Source organism: Sminthopsis crassicaudata, chromosome 5 (genome assembly GCF_048593235.1).
Source record: "Sminthopsis crassicaudata isolate SCR6 chromosome 5, ASM4859323v1, whole genome shotgun sequence".
Classification (NCBI taxonomy): domain Eukaryota; kingdom Metazoa; phylum Chordata; class Mammalia; order Dasyuromorphia; family Dasyuridae; genus Sminthopsis; species Sminthopsis crassicaudata.
Window position 1 is genome coordinate 305,813,954 of NC_133621.1, and position 24,812 is coordinate 305,838,765.

Sequence of the window (24,812 nt, forward strand, 5' to 3'; positions counted from 1 at the left end):
AGAGTTTTTGTCCTGTTGTCAAGGAAGATGGTTTACTTTGAGCTGGGACCTATCTCTACTGCATATGAAGAAAGATGAGGAAATCCATCAAGCCGAACCAGAGGCCTGGTTGTGCTAACACTTGGAATGCTGTCTTTAGGCTCCATTAAAGAGAAACAAGGTTGGGGTGGGATGAAGGGTTCCCACTGTCCTAGGTGCTGATCAGACCTCATCGGAAGTTGGATCAGTAAGTTGGATCAGTAAGCTGGGGAGTGTCCAGAGAAGGGAAACGTCAATGAGGAGATGAGTTAAGCTTGTGCTGTATATCAAGACTGATTGAAGATCCTGAAAATGACTATACTAGGAAGGAAAGGACTTGGAGAGAGCAACATGAGAGCTATCATTACATTTTAAAGCACTGTCACATGGAAGAAGGATTCAAGAACCAGAAATCATGAGGATCAACATAAACTGGATGGAAGGAGACACTTAACAGATACCGAAAGGTCTGCCTCCTAAAATGGCAGCTTCCCCCTCAGTGGAGGTCCCTGAGCAAAGACTGGAGGATCATTTGTTAGAGGATATTGAGCAAATGGAGGACCATCTGTTAGAGGATATTGTACAACTCATTCAGGAGTGGTGTGGACTTCTGGTCCAGGGATTCATGGAGGTTTTCACATTTCAAATCCGGGACAGGCTAAACATTCTGCTGCCAATAATCTACTTTCCCTAGGATGGGAGTGAGTGAATCACCCAAGTGACTGACCAGAATCATTAGATACCTACTTGGATTAGAAGACCAGCAGGTAGGAAAGGAGGCTGATCCAGCAAAACAAACTGATGTGCATTGAAGGAAAGGGTCAGACCACAGGAGCCAGGTTTGGGGCTGGGAAGCCAGAGTGTCCTCAGAAAGTATCTCCATAAATGAATTTCATGGTCCTTAATCTAGGGGGAGGGAAGCCCCTGAGCTCTCAAAGGGTCAAAGCCAGAAGGGAGTCCAGAGGGTCTGATGATATGTGCTGACATTGCAGAATTAGAGAAGGTTGAGGAAAATGTGGACTCTGTAAACTATAAATGGCAATATTCTCATGTGTGTCTGTAATCTTATCTTGGGATTCTTTCAATGGGATTCTTATAGGATGACTCCTGGGATAAACCACTAGCCATCCAGTATTCTTTTTACAGGTGGACAATAGTAGAAGAAAAGGATTAGGATATAAGGTGATGATCTGAGTCCTTCACACTTTCCCAGAATCCCAGATCCCTGAAGCAAGGAAGTAGGTGATGACGACCTCATGACCAAATACCACTTTGGTTGAGGTGCACAGTGAATGATAGGGTCTGGGAAGGATATGGCATAGCTGCCAGTTGGGGCTTGCCAGTGCTCATTTGTGAAGCCTGAAAAGCACCTCTCAGGACATGAGAGCTCCTGCTGCTCACCTCAGCCCAGGCCTTCTCTTTGCAAAACACTCTTTTTCAAAGAGCTTTTCTGTCCATAATCTCACAAGGAAGGGAGCAGAAAAAGTGTCATCAGTACCCCTAAGTTATCCCAAAGCAAGCCCATCATTTGGGAGCTCTGCTTTATAAAGGAACATGACTTTCCCTTATACTCTGAAAACTTTCTTCTCCTGTAATACTGGGGCTCCAAAAACCAATAAGAATCAAGTTCACTGAAGAGGGTTTGATGAAAAGTCCTCTAAACAAAGGGTGAGTGGTCTGGTGCCAACTTTACCATTTCAAGGAAGGACAGAGCTAATGGAAGCTTCCTCATGGGCATTTTCCCTCCCCTTGGAGAGGGTCAAGGGTGGCTATCAGAAGCCTTTGCCTAGACCTGTTACTTAAGGAGGAGGACCAGGGCATGCATCCATCACATCATTTTACATCTGGCTGTAAGATTTTATCATGTCTCCCTGAGTAGCCTTTCTTCCCCATCCCCTCTGCTTTTCAGAATCTTTTCCCTGTGAGATTATGAATTCTTTTCTTTCTATCCCTCTGTGCTTAATAGGTGCTTAATAAATGTTTATTGAGGCAGCTAGGTGATGGCAGTAAGTGGAACGTTCAAATCTAGACTTGGATACCTACTAACTGAGTGCAACTTACTAACCTTGGGCAAACCACTTCACCCCTGTTTGCCTTCATTTCTTGACTGTGAAATGGAGATCAATAAAGCACCCACCTCCCAGGGTTGTCGAGGAGCAAACATTCACACAGTGCCTGGCACATAGTAGGTGCTGCATAAGCGTTTCCCCCTTTATCTGTGGATGTACATGAACTGCACAGGTAAGAAAACTGTGAACAATCCAGTTATTTGTACACTTGTCCAGATTCTCATCCTCACCCATTAGACTGTGTTCTCCTTGAGGGCTCTGTTTCTTGGAGGCGGTAGGTGTTTAATCAGTGATTACTGAAGTCACTGAAGATCACATCGATCGATAGTGCTGCTATTGAAAGAATGACGGCAGAGGAATCAAGACATCTTTTTTTCCTTTTTCCTTTTTTTGTGACTGCCAGGGGGCTCAGTGACGCCCCGGGAAATGGAACGCTAGGATATATGGCTCTCGTCTTTCTGACAACAGGTTCTGAGCATCACCAGACCTTGCTGAAATTGTCTCCCAAGTCCTGCAGGAAGCCGGCGACCCCAGTGAGTGAGCACCCACGCATGTGTCTGCCTGATTCAGTCACCCACCGGTCTCCGGTGATGATGGAGGTAGGATGGTTGAGCTTGCCCCGACTTCCTGTCCCTCTGGGGGCCCTTCCTAGGCCCAGCATGAGATAACGGACAAGACCCTTACCTAAAGTCACCGTCACCAGAGAGGAGACATGGTGGCTGCCAAAAGCGGGCTGCTTCAGCCCTTGTCCGTGGCCAGGCTGACACATTGATTAGCTAGAAGGAAGTTCCAACTTCAAAATCAGCAAGAGGCCGCCACCATCTCCCACTGGGCACATTACGCAGAGAGAGGGCTCGAGGAGGAGAGGATCTCGGAGGCACCAAGGCTGGAAGAGAACTTGAGAATCCTCACTTTGCAGGTGAAGCACCTGAGGCCCAGGATGGGGAACAGACTTACTGGGACTGGAAGCCAGAACACTCTTCAATGGCCCAGAAGAGGGCGTCGCTGACTCGAAAACAGCCCCTGGGGGCCGGGGTGTGTACAGTGAGCTCCCCGAACTTGCCCTCCCTCCCCCCTTCCACTGCCCCATGATCTTTCCATCCATCCATTCCCCCCCCTTTCCTCCCCTTGGGGTTCCCTGTCCAGTCCCCTCAGGTGACTTCTGTCTCTCTTTTCTGCTTTTGTAATGAACGGTCTAAGGCTTGGGGTTTCCCTGGGCAGGCCCAAACGCTGCCCCAGACCCCATGTCAAAAGACTCGAACTTCTTCCCCTTCCAAGCTCAGAGGAAGGATGATTTCTTTTCATGTTTCTGTCTTTGTACCCCCAACACCTAGAGTGGTGTATGTTATGAGCTGTCGGAGGGGCAATTGTGGAATGGGGATTGTTGGATGGATCTAACTTAAATTGCCTTGTGAAACTCCAAATTTGAAGAATGGTTTTGTTGCAAGGGATGTTAAGAAGGAATCTCGAGATCAATGATCGATGTGATGGTGGTTCTTACATGGTTTTGTGTGAAAATGTTACCTGAGTGAAGTCCGATTTTTTTTCATGAGTCATTTCTCAAAGCAAAGCTCACTGCCCCTTGATCTCTCTTCCCCAAGATGCAGCTGCTTCCTCACCTGAGGTCCTAAAAGTTCCTCTCTTGGCTAGGAGACTTCTTGGGACTTGTGGAAGAGGAGGCAAGGAAGGAGGGAAGGGAAGGGAAGGGAAAGAAGGAAGGGAAGGGAAGGGAAGGGAGAGAGGGAAGGGAAGGAAAGGAAAGGAAAGGAAAGGAAAGGAAAGGAAAGGAAAGGAAAGGAAAGGAAAGGAAAGGAAAGGAAAGGAAAGGAAAGGAAAGGAAAGGAAAGGAAAGGAAAGGAAAGGAAAGGAAAGGAAAGGAAAGGAAAGGAAAGGAAAGGAAAGGAAAGGAAAGGAAAGGAAAGGAAAGGAAAGGAAAGGAAAGGAAAGGAAAGGAAAGGAAAGGAAAGGAAAGGAAAGGAAAGGAAAGGAAAGGAAGGGAAGGGAAAGGAAAGGAAGGGGAAGGGAAAGGAAAGGAAGGGGAAGGGAAAGGAAAGGAAGGGGAAGGGAAAGGAAAGGAAGGGGAAGGGAAAGGAAAGGAAAGGAAAGGAAGGGGAGGGGAAAGGAAAGGAAAGGAAAGGAAGGGGAGGGGAAAGGAAAGGAAAGGAAAGGAAGGGGAGGGGAAAGGAAAAGAAAGGAAAGGAAGGGAAGGGAAGGAAGGAAAGGGAAGGAAGGGAAGAGAAGGAAGGGAAGGGAAGGAAGGGAAGGGAAGGGAAAGGAAAGGAAAGGAAGAGAAAGGGAAGGGAGAGAGAAGGGAAGGAAGGAAATAAGGGATGAAAGGAGGAAAAGAAGGGAGAAAAGGAGGGAGGGAGAAAGAAAAAAAGGGAAGGAGGAAGGGAGGGAGGAAGTACCTTTTCCTTATTGGGGGATGGGGGTAGATCCAAGAAGAAAAACAATTGGGAGGGCATCCTGGAAAATCATCCTCGGGCTTCCTTGTCTCTAGGTCATCCCAAGATCTTAGGACCATAGACCTTAGAGTCCAACCCTCTTGTGTCCAGAGCCATAAAGCAAGTAAGTATCTGGAGTGGGATTTGAACTCAGACCTTGCTGACTTCAAGTCCTGTGCCCTATTGACTAGCTCCCCCTGGGCTTCACTCCTTGCTCCCTCATCTGACTTCCCTTTGCATGTCTCCTTTGCTGCTGGTGTTCCACCTCCTAGTCCATGCTCTACAGTTTCTACTGGCCTTAACAAACACAGCCTAGAACACTAGTTGTACACAGCCTACAATATGAGGTTCCAGGAGTAGCCTTGAGAGGCTGGGCTTTATTTTTTCTAGCACCATAACACATGAGTAAATGTGCTAATGAATTAATTGATCAGGCTTAATTAGTTTTTAGGGAGAGGATATTTGCTAACATGCTACAGTATACACAGCCCTCCCCTCCAAAAAACCCACCCATGTGACACATTCTCCTACCAGTACACATCAGGAGAAAGTGTGCTCAAGCTTGAAGCTTACACATGACCACAGGCTTGGGGAGGAGGGGGGTCTCAGAGTTCCTGTTTGCTGGAAGTCCATTTCTGTCCTTTATGGAAGGCTCAAGAAGGTGTAGTGCAGAGATACATGTCTGCATCCAGTCCTTGTCTCCCAATGGGGACGTGGCCATTGACTGATCTGAGGATGCTGCTAGTATACTGATGGGAAGTAGCCTAAGAAATACACACACACACACACACACACACACACAGAGAGAGAGAGAGAGAGAGAGAGAGAGAGAGAGAGAGAGAGAGAGAGAGAGAGAGTAGTTCAGGAGGTTCTCCACCATGGCTTACTAAAATCAGTTGGATATTTTGTAAATGAAGGACAACAACTGCATGGTTGGACCACATGGATGCCTGAGTATTATCTGTATTCCTGGACTTTTGCCCACTTTTTAAAAGCCCTGAATGGAGGCAGGCTGTTTTTATTGGGAGCAGGGTTGTGAAGGGTTTCTTGTCACTTGTTTTAATGGGTGGGGGGGAATGATTGATTTGAATTGTTCATTCAATGCCCCGCCCTCACATGTACCTGTGCCGTATCTCTCCTTTTAGATTGTAAGCTCTTTGAGGGCAGGAGCTCCATTTTTCATGTTTAATCTTCCAGGACAGAGCCCTACACATGGTGAGTGTCTGTTTAATGTTTGTTGTGAAAAGAACTCAGCTTTGGGGCATCCTGTCTAGACAAGCTCAGAATGCCCTGGGTTTCCTGCACTGCTTTTCAAGCCGGTTCCCATCTTCCTCTCTGCAGGTTTGCCAAACAGCGTCCAAGCCCCCTGCCTCGTTTGCAAAGGAATGTTCCAGATGGAAAAGACCTGCAAGCGCTGTAGCTCCTTTTGTGCCACAATCTTACAAGGAAGCTCCTATGTCCCTCTAAATGGTCAGAATGGCTCATCCACAAGAATGATGGGCAACCTATGGAACCTTTGAAACACCCACTTTCCCTAGAAGATTTATAGCAACCTAAATGGATTCCGAGACAGTCTGATTTATTGTGTTTTTTTTTTTTAAACAAACAAGCAAAAAAAAAAAACCCATTCATATAAATGACCAGCCTTGTGTATGAAATTTTTTTTTCAAGATATTTCAGGGGAATGACACGCTTTCCATGCAATACTTTTTAACGGCTAGGCTGGGCTAGCAAAACCATCCCGTGCCTTTCTGTCCTGCTGAGCTTGAGATTGGATTCCTTTGGGGAAAGGCTGGATTCAGCCAGAATGCCAAAAAAAAAGGCCAGCCACCCAGGAGCCAACCCGGAAGTGATAAGATTTGTCCCAACAGGATGTGAGATTTAAAGCACCACCTTTCTGCCTATACCAGTGGGGAGCGTTGTTGGTGTCGGCATTGATGGACCCTGTTGGGTGGTTGACCCTTCATGTTGTTGACGAATGAGCACCAGCCAGCCTCATTACAGAATCGGGGGGTCATAGGCTTAGAGCTGAAAGGGACCACAGAGGTCATTCCCTCCACCTCCCACTTATATGTCTCAAACTCTGTCCACATCTCGGCGTCATGTGATATTGGGTCTTTTTGGACAGAAATGAGGACAGGGGCAGGAGGGGGATGAAATGGAGATTTAGGAACCAGGTCAGCTTCTAAAAGCCATTGGAGCAGGTGCTTTCCAGGTGTGAGAAGGACAGATGTACCATGGTGGGAAGTGGTACATAGGGTGCGGGATGAGGAGGAATTAGCCAGGACGGCGTCATTATGTTCTCACCAGGTTCATCTGGATTGTCCACACCCTTTTGTAGCTCTCGCAGGAGTTGGGAATACGGGTGGGTTCTAATGAGCTGCAACTTGCTTTCCAGCCAAATTCTAGAAAAATGCCCTTCTTGGAAGGATTAGCTTTGTCATCAACCAAATTTTCCCAAGGCCAGGACTAAAGCTCCAGGAAACTGTCTTATCCTCAGAGAGCGCTCTTTCCCTGTTGGAAAGTTACTCCTTTCCTGTTGTTCATCATGCAGCTCAGTAGTACTGAGGAGGGGACTGGACTTATGAAAAAACTTGCTTTTGAATTTTGCTTCAGATATTTACCATGGACTCTAGGAAAGTCACTTTGCCACTTGGTCTCAGTTTTCCCATCTCTAAAATGGGGATGATTACAATACCCTCCCAGACTGGACTGTTGTGAGGATCCAATGACATTGCAATGATTTGCAGCCCTCTTTAAGGTTTCTCTATCAAGACATGGGGCCGACATAGGGCCCTTTCTGACTCTGACTCCCCATGTTCTGGAGCTGTGATCTTCCCATTGTTGTTACTCTGTGTTCCAAAGATCAGAGGGCAACAGAGATCAGGGAGTCTGCCTGGTTTTCCCACTTTTGAAAGATGAGCTGGTCGGCTTCTCCCACCTCGGATGCCATTCCTGAGAGCCGTGTATGACAATGAATGACAGAGTGTTTCCCCAGGGAGAGGTTGGGAGCCTCACCTCCCAGGCTGGGATTTACACCTTTCTGTGCCAGCCTCGAAGGTCCCAACCATTTCCACAAATCCAATATAAAAATGGTTAGGAGACTGTCACCAAAAAGGGGCAAAGGTGCTTCTACCTTGGATTTGGACAGAGCTAGCCTCTCATTGCAGATCTGGGAGAGGACCCTCTGGAGACAGGGACAGTCAGATACAATTTTCCTTCCCTCCCCTTTCTCTTCTTTGTAGAATGAAGACATTAAGATATGAGGTTGCCCATTTCACAACTGGTTTACATCCTGGCCAAGCAGAGTGAAATTAATGTCTGCCTTGGAGTTCCTAACGATTGACTTCGGGCTCCGTACCAGTGGGCGTCAGGGTGGCGGAGGATCCAGGATTGATGGCAGCAAGGGGAATTATTGGCAGATCCTCCTTCGTTCCTCCCCAGGGAGTCTGGGGAACACCTAGCTCTCTGTATCGGTGACTTTGAATCCACACTGCTCCCTTGGACTCTGCCATTGCGGCCATCGACCTTGTCAGGCCCCCCTGACATGGGGGGAAAGATCTGGGTTAGCCTGTGTCCTGTGTATCCTCTTATTATATCTACCCCCTGCCATTTACTATGCCAAGTAAAAGGCCTCAAATGAAAGGGCAGAGTGTGTCTGTGGGCTAGAAGGGTCGCTGAGAGTGCCTGACCAGGCAGTCTGGTCAGGAGGAGTGTGGAGAGCCTGGCACTTCCCTCCCTGGCAGGACGGGCACCACAGAGGTAGGCAGGGCAGGGCTCTGAAAGCAGAAACTCCCCCTAATGAGACCCTCCAAGCATTGGAGGCAGAATAAATTATGGGAGAAAGACCCCAGAAGCAGGACCCTAGCATGCTGTCCCAGAGGTGAGGGTCCTCAGATCATTAGTGAAAACTCTCACCTGGGGCTCCCATCACATCCGGGTAATTTGCCAGGAACCAGGTGAAGTGCTGTACCCTCCCTTCCTTGCCCTTCAAGTCCCTCGGGGAGGGGCTTAGGCTTCGTGCTAGGGTTGAAAAAGGCTCATCTGGCACCTCAGTCAGTGTTGAGGGGTATGTGAAGCAGAAAGAGGAGGGGGGGCATCATTTGTCCCTCCCTCCATTCACCCAGCCATCAATCATGCCCGGGTCTCCTACCATTGGCCAGCTGAGCTGTCATTTTAGCATATGGCCAACCAGCAATGGCCCCCAAAATGACTATCGTGGGGAGGGGGATATCGTGGCTAGTTCCCAGGCCACCTTCATGGAGAATCCAAGCCCCACCCTCAGAGGCCAATCCTAGTGTTTGGTTTGGTCTGCTTGGGGGCTCAGAGACAGCATGGCCCACCGTGTTCCCCTTGATGTCTGTCTTAAACCCACAACTTGCTGCCAAGCAGTGGATGTACACAGACAATCTCTCTCCCCCCTTCCCAGAACCGATGGCTTCCTGAGTCCTGCACTCCTTCACGGGATGATGGATTGTGGCCTGCCTCCAGAGAGGAATTCCCCCAGAAATTAATTATGCAAATCCAACGCCACGCTTCCACTCTGTTTCGACTTGCCCTCTCAGTCAGCTCGGAAAGATTTGGTTTGGCAGGGACTTCAGCCCTACTTCCTCCCCTGAGCAGGGGAGGTCCTGGAGGGTGGAGAGATGAGAAACCAGCTTCAGTGACTTCCCCCTGGAGCCCGCCTCTGGAGCAGATTTTTTTGACAGAGGTGTGGGGGAGTGTGGACTGCTTTCCCTCTGACCTTTTAGAAGGGAATGGCGCTGAGGCACCCCTTGGTCTCCCTGCCCCAGATAGAAGAAAAGGGCAAGATGGGTTGACATCTCTTATGTGACCCACAGGGAATTTCTCTCTGCTGACCTCCAGAATGGAGAAATGTGGAGAAATCTGACTCCCCTTCCAAAAGGAGCTGGGATCTATTCAGCCATCCAGCAAGCCCTGACTGAGCATCTCCAACCCCTGGGCTGGCTGTTCTATGGGAGAGGTGGGAACAGCACCAATCAGGATCGCCCAGGAAGGGGATGTGAGCAGATTGTTCCTGGGGAGGCAAAGAGAGCCTGATAGTTTCTCCACAGTGCTGGGGGTAGGAAAGCAGAGCTTCTCATCCCAAGAGGAACAGAACTTTAGGAAGTGAGGGAAGGAGGGAGGATCCAGGGGCAAGGTTGGGGTGGGAGCCCCCTGAGTTAGACCTTGAAGATTAGTGGAGAGGCTGCCACAGATTTCATCCTATACACAATTTCATCCTATAGGCAATAAGGAGCCAATAGGATTGACTGACAGTGATATATGAAAGATGGGTTGGAGAGCTAGTGATAAGAGAATTGTAAATACTGTATTTTATTTATAGCTGTAAAATCCCCTCTAAAAAACTGTAAAAAAAATTACAGCTGCATATCAGATGCTAACAGTGCGGAGAGCTCCGGACTTGAAGTCAGGAAGACCTTTCTGGCTCCAGACACTGACTAGCTGTGTGTGATCCTAGGTGCCTCAGTTTCCTCATCTGTAAAGTGAGCTGGAGAAGGAAACAGCAATATACTCCACTATCTTTGCCAAGAAAATAGAGAGTTGGGTACAACTTAGTGACAAAATCCAGATGGGAGTTGTAGAATCCTGGACCTAAAAGGGGGGTTGAGAAATTGAACGATCCAGGCAGCCCAGTTTCTACAGTTCAACATTATGGATCGACTGGGTAAGGGGCGGCTGGTTGGCTTAGGGGATAGAGCACCAGCCTTGAAGTCAGGAGGACCTGAGTTCAAATCTGACCTCAAAAAAAAAGAAAAAAGGAAAAAAAAAAAAGAAAAAAGAAAAGAAAAGGAAAAGAAAAGGAAAAGGAAAAGAAAAAAAGATCTACTGTGTATGACTAAACCTCAAAATCTTCGGGTACTTCTCAGATTCTGAGGGCGCTTTGCATGTATTATCTGATTTGATCCTCCCCGTGTGACCTCAGGTTAAACCCCCTCTGCCAAACTGGGTCACTGGACTAGCTGTTCTCTGCAGTGAGGAGTCTATGAAATTCTAGTTACTCTTCAGCTCCCTCCCCTGGGAGAATTTGAAATCCTAAAGGAGCCTTAACAAATCAGCGCACATCCTTGTCTTCCCCGCCCCCTCCCCCCCAGAGAGTCAGTGTGGAATCTCTCCTATTTATAGTGAGGCAGGAGAGCCCGAGTCTCAGCGAGGAAGTAGAGAGGCCAGCCTCCAGCGCGACCTCCCTGGCTCCCCGCAGACCCAGAGATGCTTTCAGGAAATGCCATCATTTTTCTAATCGTGGTCTGGGGGACCCGGGAGGGGCAGACCATCCTCCAGATCGAAGAATGCGGCTTTGCCTGTTCGGAGGTAAGTGCTTGCCTTGGTCCTCCCCAGACTTTCCGAGGCAGGGTCTCCGAGATTGCCTGGGAGCCGGCGGGCGGCTGGGGAAGGGCTCCAGGAACTCATTCGGCCCCTCCATCCATCCGCCTTCGGAGCGCCCCGGAGCAGGAGGAGGACCAGATGCGCCCAGCCAGCGCTGAGCCGGCAGGCTTTGTAAATCCCCGCGGATGCTGAGTGCTGCTGGGGAGTCTGCCGGCTGCCCGAGTCCCGAGGGGTGGGAGCTCCGGGATCGTTGGGACGAGGAGGATCCAGTACAGGGAAAGGGGAATTGGCGCCTGTTTGGTTTGCCGTGCAGGCTTTGGGGAAAGCGGAGTCTCTCCTTGGATACTCTGGGCTGAGGCTCGGTCCCAGGGACTACCCTGAGGCACCTCAGAACCATTCATGTCTTGCTTTGGAGGTGATGTTTGCTTTGTGAGTTCCCTGGTGTGTTATTCCCAGGCTGCGTTTCTGAAACACTTGTGTCAGGATCTCGCGCTGAATTGGGGCATCAGGCAGGAGGAGGGAGCTGGAGCACCTCAGAAATATTCATCTCTTGTTCTGGGGGTGATATTTGCTTCGTGAATCACCTGTAACCAGGTGTGTTATTCCCAAGCTGCATTTCTGAAGCAATTTGTGCTGAATTGGGGTATCAGGCAGGAGGAGGGAGCTGGAGCACCTCAGAAACATTCTCTTGTTCTGGAGATGATGTTTGCTTCGTGAATTCTCTGTGATCAGGTGTGTATTCCCAAGCTGCGTTTCTGAAACACTTGTGTCAGGCTCTCATGCTGAATTGGGGTATCAGGTAGGAGGAGGGAGCTGGAGCACCTCAGAAATATTCATCTCTTGCTCCGGAGGTGTTTGCTTCATAAATTCCCCATAATCAGGTGTGTTATTCCCAGGCTGCATTTCTGAAGCACTTGTGTCAGGATCTCATGCTGAATCGGGGTATCAGGTAGGAGGAGGGAGCTGGAGCACCTCAGAAATATTCATCTCTTGTTTTGGGGTTGATGTTTGCTTCGTGAATCACCTGTAACCAGGTGTGTTATTCCCAAGCTGCATTTCTGAAGCAATTTGTGCTGAATTGGGGTATCAGGCAGGAGGAGGGAGCTGGAGCACCTCAGAAACATTCTCTTGTTCTGGAGATGATGTTTGCTTCGTGAATTCTCTGTGATCAGGTGTATATTCCCAAGCTGCATTTCTGAAGCACTTGTGTCAGACTCATGCTGAATTGAGGTATCAGGTAGGAGGAGGGAGCTGGAGCACCTCAGAACCATTCATCTCTTGCTCCGGAGGTGATGTTTGCTTCTTGAATTCCCTGTAACCAAGTGTGTTAGTCACAGGCTGCATTTCTGAAACATTTTCTCACATCAGAGTCTTGTGCTGAATTGGGGCTGGAGCAGGGGGGTTGCATTTGTGCTTGGAGGGGGGTTTTCTGCAGGATGAGAGGGTAGGGCTGTGCTTGAGAATGGGGGAACAGCATCTGGACCTTCCAAGTGATTTCCCACTGGACACGTCACTGTGTTGTGGTCTTGGCAGTTAGGCAGTTAGGACACCCAATAAAAGCAGTTAATGTATGATAGTAGAGCAGATGCATTCTTGTTAGGGGTGGCAGCCCACAAGCCCCCCTTAAAAGCTGTTTGGAATGTTGGAGCATGCAGTCTAGAGTGTTTATGACCAATGGAGTGCCATGGGGACCAATTGGGGAGGGGGGCTCACCAGTGGCCCTGGGGGCTTAGGAGTCAGAATAGCCCAAGTCTGCCTTGTGTTTGAAGCTTATAAAGTACATTCTTTACTGCTGCCCTAGGAAGGAGGCCATGACTGACCCAGAGACCCCTCCCCCAATGAAAACCAGTAACTACCCTTGCCACTTAATGCCTACACTAGAACCTGGGAATAAGGGAAGTACTGGATTCAGTTTTCCAGATGGGACTGATGAAAGTGAAAGTGACTACTTTGATAAGGAGTATAAAGACCTCAAAAACCCTAGAATTCAGAATTCTTTTACTGAGTCAATCTAGCGAACACTGATTAAGCACCAACTATATGCCAGGTACCATGCTAGTCTTTCAGGATAGAGACAGAACAAAAAAAACCATCTTTGGGGTATCTGTCCAGTACCCAGAGGAGAACAAGCAGGGGGACAACAGCAGCAGACACTCATGTTCAGATATGGGGTAATGGAGAGAGCACAGGAAGGTCCAGGGCTTGAGGCTCTGGCACTCACCAGCTATATGACCTTGGACATAGGATTACTTAGGGGAACCCCAAGGTCCATCCAAGCTCCAGAATTCTGAGATGCTGTTGTTGGTCTAAGGACACAGACCTGTAGAGGGAGGGGTGTAAGAGAATAAAACTTTTCTGTAGGCCATTACAGGAGCCATCTTGGAGAGACTTGAGTCATCACTAATCAAAGACAGAATCTGATGGCAATAACTGCTCCTTCCTATAAGGCAACGATGTTGATGCCTTCTTTGCATCACACATCAGGGTTTCTGCTGGCTGAAAGGCTTCTCCTCTCTGATAGATCTTTGACTCAGGATTTCCAAGGTCAGGGCAGCTTGCTTTTTCTCACTTTATAATGAGTCAGCTCTGATATTGTTCAGAAATAGCATTTTCTATTTGGTGGATCCAGGCCTCGGTTTGCAGAGGCTGGGACATACGGCCCTGGCGGTGGTAAACAAATCCACATTGTAGTATCCAGGGCTTCCCGGGGAAAACTCTGAGGCTGAGCCTTATTTCTTATTTAGAAGGCAAGAAAAATATATGAGACTAGATATTTTGCTTTATTCCACATTCTAGATCATGATACAAGAACATCCCTCCCCACATCTCGTATTCTGTGATAGCAAATCGGTGGCCATCATATGCACTTACAGGAATGTGCATCAGACCATTTGATCCGATGTAAAGATGGTACCAGGTGGGCCTGATGGAGTAGACTAACCACACGCTACCATCCTGTAGCTTGTGGACTAGCAGGAGCTCAGGGCCTCGGACATGAGTGTTCCATGCTGTCAGTGATGTTGAGTGAGTCATTTCAATTGTGTGTGACCCTCTGTAACCCCATTTAGGGTTTTGGGGGCAAAGCCACTGGCTTGGTTTGCCATTTCCTTCTGTAGCTCACTTTACAGATGAGGAAACTAAGGCACACGGGATTAAGTGATTTGTCCAGAGTCATCCATCTAGTGTCTAAAGGCAGATTTGTACTTACGAAGATGAGTTTTGCTGACTCCAGGCCGAGTTCTTTATCCACTGAGCTACCAAGCTGCTCCAGTCACAGTCCATGACTGTCCGGAAAATAATTAGAAAAGTTACCGGATCCTTGATCAGGAACCTTTGAGGCCATGTGTCAGAGTAACCCCAACATCCAGGAATATCTTCTACCACTCCCCCAACTCATGTTGTTCAAAGATACCCAAAGGGGTGAACCCTGAACCTTCCAGAATAACCAAGGAGCTTTAGCTCAAGATGGTGGCCTTTGTGTCCCAGGGAAGGCCTAAAGCGTGACTGTGGCTGAGTCATTATACCTTCTTTTTGGAGTTCCTTTCTCCAGTGGACTGTTAGACCCTCAAGGATAGGGACCTGTTTCACTTTTGCCTGTGCATCCCCAATGCCTAATTGTGATGACCACATCAGCACCCTGGATACCTTACAATCAGCCGGAGTCAGGATAAGCAAAAGTCCTTGGTCTTTATTCTTGGTCTTTAGGGGTAGGAGTGAATTGGATGGATGCAGAATCTCCACAACCTTACCTCTTCGTCTCCCTGCCCAGAAGTGACTCTGGCTAGTCTCCCTGCACCCCCTAATCCCTCCCACAATTCTCTTTATGTTAGGATTACTAAGTGAGAACTCAGGTTGTCTGGACAGTGACAAGGTGAGAATTCAGGTTTTCTGGACAATTACAAGGTGAGAACTCAGGTTGACTTGATAGAGGGGGCAAGCTCATTGGCTGGGGTGGTTCTTCCCAGAAGCCCTTGCATTATCCCACGCCCATTCTCTGGGAGGATAAAAGAGACAGCACTGGGCCCAGAGAGCAGATCGGCCTGGAGAAGGATAAGAGCTGGAGGAGATTCAGAGCCAGGATTCAAGAAGAGGGTCTCTGCATTACATCAGGCCTGACGGGGCTCTCTGCAGGAAGGGAAGTCATTTCTCTGGACAAGAGTTAACAGCAACTGCCTGGAGACAACGGTTCACTACAGGAAGAAGAATCTGTCTGAGAGATTTGAGTAGACACAGCAGATCTCTTCCCAGAGAGTGATCCAGCAGCTTCTAGAGACGACATCTCGCTACATCTTTACACACCAAATGATTGGGCCAGCACAGGATAGTGCAAAGGGCCATTTTCCAAGCATATTCTTATAAAGTATTGTCCAATCAGTAATTAGCCTCAAGTGCTCGGTTGTTCCACCCCAGTGCATTAACTCAAGAGTTTCAGCCCTTTACTTCTCCTGCTTTCTTTTGTTTTAGAACACAGGGGGTCATGCCATCCCTGACTTCTCAGGGAGGTGACAACACCGAAAAGGAGGTGATCACGCCCCCCCCCCCCCCGGTTATCTCAGGAAGGGAGGTGAAAGCACTAAAAAGGAGGTGATCACGCCTTCCCTGACATCTCAGGAAGGGAGATGAAAAGCACCAAAGGGAAGTGGGGATTGCTAGTGGGTTTCTGGGCTCTGAAGGGTCTTATTAGAAACAGGGATGCACAAACCCATCAGCATGGAAGGCACATTGCAATAACGTACAGGCTATTAGTAATGACTTCCCCACAGCCAGTGCAGGCACGATGTGGTGTAACAAACATGAATCGTACATGCAAGTAGTAACATAACAAACAATATGAATCAACATGGTCTTGTAAAAGATTTCCAGAAGTTCTAGAAGGAAGGTATGTAAACAACAGTGACACATATGCCTTCTTTAGCAGCCAAGAGATTGTCAAAACCAATCTATTGTCCATTACTTCATGTGTCAGGGAATCCAATGATCCCCACAAGTTTTTGAAGTTCTGCAACAGTCTTATCATGTCTCAGAGAATCCAGTGATTCCTGAGGGTTTTCAAGACCTACAACAGTCTTATCATGTCTCAGAGAATCCAGTGATTCCTGAGGGTTTTCAAGACCTACAACAGTCTTATCATGTCTCAGAGAATCCAGTGATTCCTGAGGGTTTTCAAGACCTACAACAGTCTTATCATGTCTCAGAGAATCCAGTGTTCCCTGAGGGTTTTCAAGTCCTACAACAGTCTTATCATGTCTCAGAGAATCCAGTGATCCCTGAGGGTTTTCAAGACCTACAACAGTCTTATCATGTCTCAGAGAATCCAGTGATTCCTGAGGGTTTTCAAGACCTACAACAGTCTTATCATGTCTCAGAGAATCCAGTGATCCCTGAGGGTTTTCAAGACCTACAACAGTCTTATCATGTCTCAGAGAATCCAGTGATCCCTGAGGGTTTTCAAGACCTACAACAGTCTTATCATGTCTCAGAGAATCCAGTGATCCCTGAGGGTTTTCAAGACCTACAACAGTCTTATCATGTCTCAGAGAATCCAGTGATCCCTGAGGGTTTTCAAGACCTACAACAGTCTTATCATGTCTCAGAGAATCCAGTGATTCCTGAGGGTTTTCAAGTCCTACAAGTCTTATCATGTCTCAGAGAATCCAGTGATTCCTGAGGGTTTTCAAGTCCTACAACAGTCTTATCATGTCTCAGAGAATCCAGTGATTCCTGAGGGTTTTCAAGACCTACAACAGTCTTATCATGTCTCAGAGAATCCAGTGATCCCTGAGGGTTTTCAAGACCTACAACAGTCTTATCATGTCTCAGAGAATCCAGTGATCCCTGAGGGTTTTCAAGACCTACAACAGTCTTATCATGTCTCAGAGAATCCAGTGATTCCTGAGGGTTTTCAAGTCCTACAAGTCTTATCATGTCTCAGAGAATCCAGTGATTCCTAAGTTTTTTCAAGTCCAACAATTTTTGATGTCCATGAGTCAAACGCCATAACTGCCAGACCTCAGTGCATTAACTCAAGAGTTTTAGCCCTTTACACCTAATACATAATAAGTGTTTAATAAGTGTTCTTGAGTGGTTGTACACTGGGGGGACTGGGACTGGATGACCTTTGGGTCCCTTTCAGCTGTTGCCTTACATAAGACTATCTACTCCATGAATCTCTGAAGGGAGGGAATGACTTCACGGGGAAGGGAGAACTCTCTACCCTCAAACACTCCAAATCTAGCTAGGAAACTAGACTAGCAAACAGTAATCAACTTGAGAATGTTCCCAAGAGGATGTGATCCAAAGCAGTGACCCATTGGCTGATGCTGGAAGAGCTCGGAGAGGCCGGATGGTCTGGGGTGATCAGGGAAGACTTTCTGGGAGACCAGAGAGAATTTGGATTGAGGTGGGAACAATGGTAAAGATGAAAAGTTGGGGCGAGAGACAGTAAAGGGACAAAGACACAGTAAAGGCACAAAGAATAGGAACGAGCTGGTGGTCTTGGGAACAGAATGAGAACTCCAGATGACAGGGAAACAGGATGTCTCTTGGGACTCAATCAGCAACCTTTTCTCTGGCACCTAGGGGGGATGAGGAGGGGGAGAGATCCTGGAGGAATTGTTTGAGGAAGTAGGAAGACTCCTACACATTTGTAAGGTTTAAATGAGACTATTTACCAAAAACAAACTTGCTGCCAAGTCATGCTGACGAGATATTTGGGGAAAGTCTCTTGGCACCCGCCCCTGGCATCCCACAAAGCCAAGGAGCTGGTGCCATCAACAGCTGGCTGCCCAGCAGGGGCTCCCAATGGATCTTGGTGGCCTTCTTGGCCATCTGTCTGCTGTAGTCATCTGTGATGGATCTAAACCTGCCAGGAATGACTTTATTTCTCCAGCCGGATCCAATGGGGGTCAACTTTCAGGAAGTTCTCATTCTTAGCTAGCTTTCCTCCTGCCTGTCCTGGGTCTTTATGGCAAGACAAACCCCGCTTTCTGTCCTTTTGACTTTAGGACAAGCTGGGTCGGCTTGTGGAGGGGTGCTCACATCTGGGTGTCCAGGAGGGGCAGGCTCCCTCCCCACAAGAGGATGACAGGGAGTCTGAACTTTGTCTCATCTTGCTTAGATCTTGCATGAGATCTTCTGTGCCAGCAGTACCCAATCAGCACCACCTTAATCCAGCTTCCCAGGCTGGCGTATGGAAGTACCATCTGTGACTCCCAATTATCCTAAGAACCCCATGTGGCCACAGCTAACCAGACAGTTTTCCAGCCAGATTTGCAATGAGGGTTTCACTAACGTGTTGGAGGGTTTCTCCGCACTCTTGTTAACTGCTTGGATTCTTATTTTAGTGAGGGAAGCTTTTTTGTAAGGAGTGCTACTGGACAGCCGCACTGCAATAAACTGTGCCCTGTGGGCTGAACCATAGGCAGGCGTTCTCAAACTGTGGCCCACGGACCAGATGTGGCCCACTGAGGACGTTTATGGGGCCCACCGGGTTATGGCAAATGGGTTGAGGGGCGGAGACAGAGTGTGAGCTTTTGTTTTTACTATAGTCCGGCCTCCCACAGTCTGAGGGATAGCGAACTGGCCCCCTATTTAAAAAGTTTGAGGACCACTGCCATAGAGTTACTTAAGACATCTTCCCATTTCCCATCAGCCTTTCCCCGGCCCCTTCTAAGTCTGACCTGGGAAGCTACAGAAAAGTTCATCCAGGCCCAAATTTCATTGTCTCCTGAGAGTCCCTTCTCCTAGATTCTCAACCCTTCCCCATTTATTAGCATCAAACTGGTTTGTAACCTCTCTTCCACCATGAGATCCCACCATTTGGGGCCCAGGCTCCTTAGCTCCCTTTTTCGATGCCTGGCTTGTAGTGGGTCCGTATCCTACCATCGGTCCCGGGGCATGGGAAATGTGGCACTGCAGAGGAATGGGGACAATAGGACATCTAAACAGACAGGGCCCACTTGCCAAGGCCAGACTCATCTCCAGCCCCATAAGATGGAGGGTCTAGTACCAGACTATTGACACCTAAGACTACTCTCCTTAGAACTTTTCGCCCCTCTATCCCCCACAGTGAAGAGATAGCCCTTGTGGGAATGGCTAAAGGGGGTCCCCCGTGCAATGTTTTTCCTACTTCTACTTCTCTTCTTGACTTGCCTCCTCTGAGAACTTCTTTCCTATGGGAGATAGCTTTGACTCTTTACAAACCATGCTCCCCCACCCTTTAGGCTTTTTCAGTGATTTGTGATCAGGAAAGGACTTTTATAGTGGGTAGGAGAGTGTCTTTATGGGGAGAGGGAACTTAGCCTGAGCCTCTAGCTAGGAGGGGCCAGTTGGCAATGGAATGGGTGGGAGGCTCTTCCTTTGGAGAGATCTTCTGCATTCTGAATAGAACCCAGGTGAGACTTGGGTGCTTGACCTTCCCAGCCAGGTTTGCCCCCTCCCTTTCCACCCCCTCTCCTCACTAATGAAGACATTTGTGGGGAAAGGGTGGAGGTGTTACAAGCCACCAACAAGTATTTCAAGAACCGGGAAGTTTTAATCCCTTGCCTCCAAGCTTCAAGTTGTGAAATTTCATTTTCATAACATCTCTTTTCAGCAGCAAGCTGGGCTTTGTCCAGGCCAGGGCCAGGGGCCAGAGGATGGGAAAGCTCAGGAAGAGGAAGCAAGGGGACCAGGTGGGATTCCCCAGTTACCACAAGACAATTAACCAAGCCTTGGGAGTTCTGTCAGCTTTCCCTGAGAGTGACTCACTTAACCCCTTCTGGGAGTTACTTCCTCCCCGGCCTTGGGCGAGCTGAGCTGGGTGGGCCCATGTGCTCCAGCCAGTGCTAGGCTCCATGGAGGGGGAGGCAAGCCTGAGCCTGCCCTTGAGGGAGACCCCCAGAGCTGGAGCAGACAGGGAAAGCTTCCTGAAATAGGCACTTATTTGTGAACAATGTTAATCTGGGTAAAGTCATGGTGACGGGGAGCTTGGGAACCCTGAAGCAGAGGCAGCACTGAGCCTGACTTGTAAGGATGTGACTCAGTTTCTTCCTCTGCAAACAGAGGCGAATGGATTAAGTGAGCTCTGAAGTCCTTTCCATTTTTCATCCAGGACCCTAAAGAGGTGATCCCTGTAGGGTCTGGGACTGTCCCCCTCTCATAAAGGCAAGGCACCTATGGTTGGCAGGGACTTGAAGTTACCTAGAACCATCTCAGCTGGAGGTCGGCACCCAGGGCTGCTGGCCTCTGGGCTCCATCCTTCCTTCTCTGTCCTAAAGAGTTCCGTACGCAAGTCCCTTTGGCCAAGCCTGGCCTCTGGGAGGAGGCGATGAAGATGATGGGAGGCATCGTCGTTCTACCCAAATAAGGGGCAGCTCTATTCCCTCCTTCCTGCCAATGCACACAAAGCTGAAGTTGTTCAGCCTTAGCCCTTGCCTTTCGCCCCGTGCCATCTCTGCCCTTAGCTCTCCCTCTCCCTCTCTCTGTCTCTGTCTTACTTTGGTTCCTTGGAAGGAATTAAGGAATTCTTAACCTGGAGTATGTGAACATTTTTATTTTTAGTATTTTATTTTTTTCCAATGACAGGTAAACATAATTTTCAACATTTATTTTTATAAGATTTTAAATTTCAGGTTTTTTTCTCCTTCCCTTCCTAAGACAGCAAGCAGTCCCGATAAAGGTTGTACATGTACAATCATGTAAACACATTTCTACATTAGTCATGTTGTAAAAGAAGAAATAGAACAAAAGGGAAAAGCCACACAAAAAAAGCAAAAAAAAAAAAAAAAAGTGAAAATGGTCTGCCTCAATCTGCATGCAGACTCCATAGTTCTTTCTCTGCATGTGGATGGCATTCTCCATCAAGAGTCTTTTGGAATTGTCTTGGACCATAATAATGCCAAGAAAAGCTTAGTGAGGGGGCATCTAGGTGGCGCAGTGGATAGAGCACCAGCCTTTAATTCAGGAGGACCCGAGTTCAAATCTGGTCTCAGACACTTAACACTTCCTAGCTGTGTGACCCTGGGCAAGTCACTTAACCCCAGCCTAAAAAAAAAAAAAAAAAAAAAAAAAAAAAGGCTTAGTGAATCAAAGTTGATCATCGCACAATGTTGGTTTTTTTCTTTACCATGTACAATATTCTCTTAGTAGTTCTCAGTTCACTCAGTATCAGTTCATGTAAATCTTTCAAGGTTTTTCTTAAATTTGCCTGTTCATTTCTTATAGTTCATATAAATCTTTCAAGATTCCCCCCCCCCCCCCCAGGCTGGGGTTAAGTGACTTGCCCAGGGTCACACAGCTAGGAAGTGTTAAGTGTCTGAGACCAGATTTGAACTCGACTCCTCCTGAATTCAAGGCTGGTGCTGTATCCACTGCACCCCCTAGCTGCCCCCAAGGTTTTTCTTAAATTTGCCTACTTATTTCTTATATATAATATATATTGTTATGTATATAATATGTATTGTTATATAATATATATTGTTATATATAATAAAACATTATATTCATGTATCACAGCTTGTTTAGACATTTCCCAATCGATAGACATCTCCTCAATTTCCAATTCTTCGCCACCACAAAAAGAGCTGCTGTAAACATTTTTGTACGTGTGAATCCTTTCCTCCCTTTTTTTTTCTTTCCCCCTTTTATGAGCTCTTTGGGATACACACCCACTGGTGGTATTATTGGATCAAAAGGACATGCAGTTTGATTGATTGCCCTTTAGGCATAGTAGTATGTGAACTTTTGAAAGAGATTCTGATATAGTTAGATTGAACATAATCACTTTCCTTTATAATTTTTTATTTTATGCATTTACGAGGATTATTTTGAGAAAGGATCCTGAGACTTCAGCAGCCTGGCTGCCCAAAGGATCTGTGTCACACAAAAAGACTAAGAACTCTTATAAGAATTGGGAGTGGGAAAGTGTTGGGAAGGAGAGGTAGAAGGCCAGAGGATGAATCGGATGCTGATTTGCTCAGGTTTCACCACTGCCCTCACCAAATAGCCTTCTGGGGATGAAATAGTTTTGGGAAGCCTGGCCTGCCTGGGCTTTTCATTGTCCTTGAGTAAAACAGAGAAGAGAGAAGAATCTGGGAAGGAGCGTATCCATTCCCACTGCAAAACCCCAGAGCTACAAGACAAAACCCGCACGTGGTCTAACTCATCCACAGAAGATGGGGGTGGAGGGGAAAGAGAAGAGGAATCTTCTGTCCAAAGGATGGGCTATCCATTCTCAGAAGGGACTTAGGACCTAGGAATGCCCCATACTTCCTCCCGGACAAGGAGCCTTTTCTTCAGGACCTCCCCAAAGGCAGACACCTACGTCCCACCCAATTTCAGCCTCTTTTTGCTCTTGTTTAGAGTTTGAAGTTTGAGCATATGCATAAGGCATTGGTACAATGGCCTACACCAACACTTCCCCTTCCATAGGCAAAGGAGGATCCATCATCCTCTTTACCAATGAGATGCTCAGGCTGACTAAGTGTCCCTTCCACTCCAGTCCAATTTCCACAATTTCCAAAGGGGTTTTCTTTAAGTACAAATTTAATCACGTCACCACCACCCCACCCCTTTCAATAACCCCCAGCCCTCCCCTATTGCTTCTTTAAAAATATAAACACTTCCACCTAGTTGGTTTCTGAAGATCTGCACAGTCTTTCCAGCCTATTGGACATTACTCTCCTCTCTAGTCAATCCAATCTAGCTGACTTTCAATCTGGGGCTCTTGAGCTCTCATTCTCTGGGTCTTTGCACTGACCTCTCTCCTGCCTGGAATACACTCTCTCCTCTCCTCCACAGCATCCATTCCCTCTTTTCCCTCAAAATCCCTTTGGAAGCTGTGATGGCCTGGAGAGAGAGAATGGAGGGAAAAGGCAAGAGAATGTCAAGCCTTGATTTAAAGTGGAGGCTGGGTGAGGGGAGGGGAGGAATCAGATGGGAGAGGAGATGTGCAGATAGAAATGGCAAGATCTGATTGGCTCTGTAGGGCAAGAGACAGGGAAGAGCAGGGATGCTGTCACAATCAGACACCCGAGATGCTGGAAGGAAAATGATGGCTTCCACAGAAATAGGAAAGGCCGGGAAAGGGAAGGATTTGAAAACAAAGGCAATAAATTCTGATTTAGACATTGAGATTGATGTCCAGTAAGATGATAAGGGAACCAAAGGTCAGGAGAGAAACTAGAACTGGATATTTAATTCTGGAAATTCTTCAGTGAGTGCTGATGAGCTAAGTGAGAGAAAGTGTAAAGGGGAAGAGACAAGACTCAGGACAAGATTTTGGGGAACACTCACAGTTAGGGCATATGGTATGGATGAGGAGCCAGCGGTCAGACAAGGAGAGTGGAGTCTCAGGCAAGAGAGGGTGTCTAGGAAGAGAGGGTAGTCAAAGGCAGGAGAGGGAGACCAAGGAGAATGAGGATGAAGAAGTCATCAGATAGGATAATTCAATTAGGTCATTGGTAACTTTGTATTTTTGATCTAGAGACTAGTCAGGGTCTGGCACATAGTAGGCACTCAATAAGTTCTTGTCAACTGAGTCAGTCCATTCAACTTCTGGACTTCTCATTGCTAGAAAGATTTTTACTTATAATGAGCTGATGACTTCTTGATGACTTCCCTCTTTGTTTGGTTGGTTTTTTACTAGTCTACAAAGATAATTAATGCAGGGAAAATGGGCCAGAATTGTGATTGCATAAATATTGGCCGACAAAGTATTGTCATCACCCCCATTTTCCAAATGAGGAAACAGATTCTGAGAGGTAAACTCAGTTACTTCCTTAATACCTTTGTGCTCTTGAGCAAGTAACTTCCCCTCTCTGAGCCTCAGTTTTCTCATCTGTAAAATGAGGAAGCTGGGTTAAATGACCTTTCAGATTCCTTCTGGGTTTTTTTTTCTCCTATGATTTTCTGACTCAAAATGTGTGTGCCAGTTTTAGGCACACACATATATACGTGTATGTAAGTGGACTGAAAGGTTATGAAGGGGCCAGGTTGTGAAATGTCTTCAATGCCAAATAGAGGATTTTACATTTGATCCTAGAGGTAGTAGGGAGTCATTAAAGTTTATTGAGTGAGGATGAAATGTCAAAACACACATATAGTCAAAGGAAAATCACTTTGTGAGCTGTGTGGAAGATGAATCGGAATAGAGATAATTAGGGAGATCAACTAGGTAGTATTGAAATAGTAGAGCCAAGTAATTACGAAGGCTTGAGCTAAGTGGGGGCTTCTACGAGGGGGATCATACATATCTGAGAGATGTCGGAAACATGGAAGCAAAATTGGCAAAATCGTACTAATTGGCTGTGTGGGTTGAGTAAGAGTGAGGACCCAAGGGTGAAATGGAAGCTATGAGAGCTGTGTCTGGAAGAATGGCCATGGTCCCAATACCCAACAGTAAAAGGAAGTTCAGAGTAGGGGAGAAAGACCACCAGGTCCGTGACATTACTTTCTCGGTATCTTAAGCGTCTGTGATCTGTAGCACAGTGGAAAGAGCATTAATTGTGGAATTAGAGCTGTTTCTTATTAACTGTGTCAGACTGGACAAGTCACCTCACCTACATGGGCCTGTTTCCTCACCCATAAAATGGGGGAGGATGGTCTGATGGCCTCTAAGAGCTAACTCTAGAGCCCAGATTGGATGATTCCATGATGGCTCCAACACCATCAGCCCCATCCTCTCTTTGACTCTGTGGAGAAGGCCAGATGCCCCTGTGCTGTGACCTCTTCACACTTAGTTGGACAGGTCCTTGGACAAATGCCATATAGGCTAGCCCAGATCCGGGCCTGATGCTACTAAAGCTTTATGGACTTTGCTGGTACAGTAACTCAGAAGAGTCGAGGAGAACTCTGGTCCGAATCCCACCTCTCCCAATGAGCTGTGTCATTAGCTTCTTGGAGACTCAGCTTTCTCATCTGTAAAACAGAGCTGATAATCCCCTTGTCACTCATC

At 47.4% G+C, this 24,812-nt stretch overlaps 2 protein-coding genes across 21 annotated transcripts in view; both read left to right on the forward strand.

The window, feature by feature from the left end:
- The window catches only part of TTLL8 (tubulin tyrosine ligase like 8), a 68,719-nt gene extending 60,543 nt beyond the window's left edge, over window positions 1-8,176 (forward strand). For 14 of the 19 annotated variants that reach the window (XM_074272020.1, XM_074272023.1, XM_074272019.1 and 11 more), the window contains 5 exons: window positions 2,556-2,686; window positions 3,007-3,122; window positions 4,588-4,655; window positions 5,677-5,746; window positions 5,873-6,168. In XM_074272020.1, coding sequence (XP_074128121.1) covers window positions 2,556-2,686; window positions 3,007-3,096 — 221 coding nt within the window. In that variant the 3' untranslated portion in view covers window positions 3,097-3,122; window positions 4,588-4,655; window positions 5,677-5,746; window positions 5,873-6,168. Of the gene's footprint in view, window positions 1-2,555; window positions 2,687-3,006; window positions 3,123-4,587; window positions 4,656-5,676; window positions 5,747-5,872; window positions 6,169-7,776 lie in introns of those variants that run through there. The other 5 variants (XM_074272027.1, XM_074272038.1, XM_074272037.1 and 2 more) reach the window with 3 other exon arrangements.
- A 2,520-nt stretch (window positions 8,177-10,696) lies between these two features.
- Window positions 10,697-24,812, forward strand: part of IL17REL (interleukin 17 receptor E like) — a 49,562-nt gene continuing 35,446 nt past the window's right edge. Inside the window, exon 1 of one of the 2 annotated variants that reach the window (XM_074272013.1) lies at window positions 10,697-10,864. In XM_074272013.1, coding sequence (XP_074128114.1) covers window positions 10,763-10,864 — 102 coding nt within the window. In that variant the 5' untranslated portion in view covers window positions 10,697-10,762. The remainder of the gene's footprint in view (window positions 10,865-24,812) is intronic. The other variant, XM_074272014.1, reaches the window with a different exon arrangement.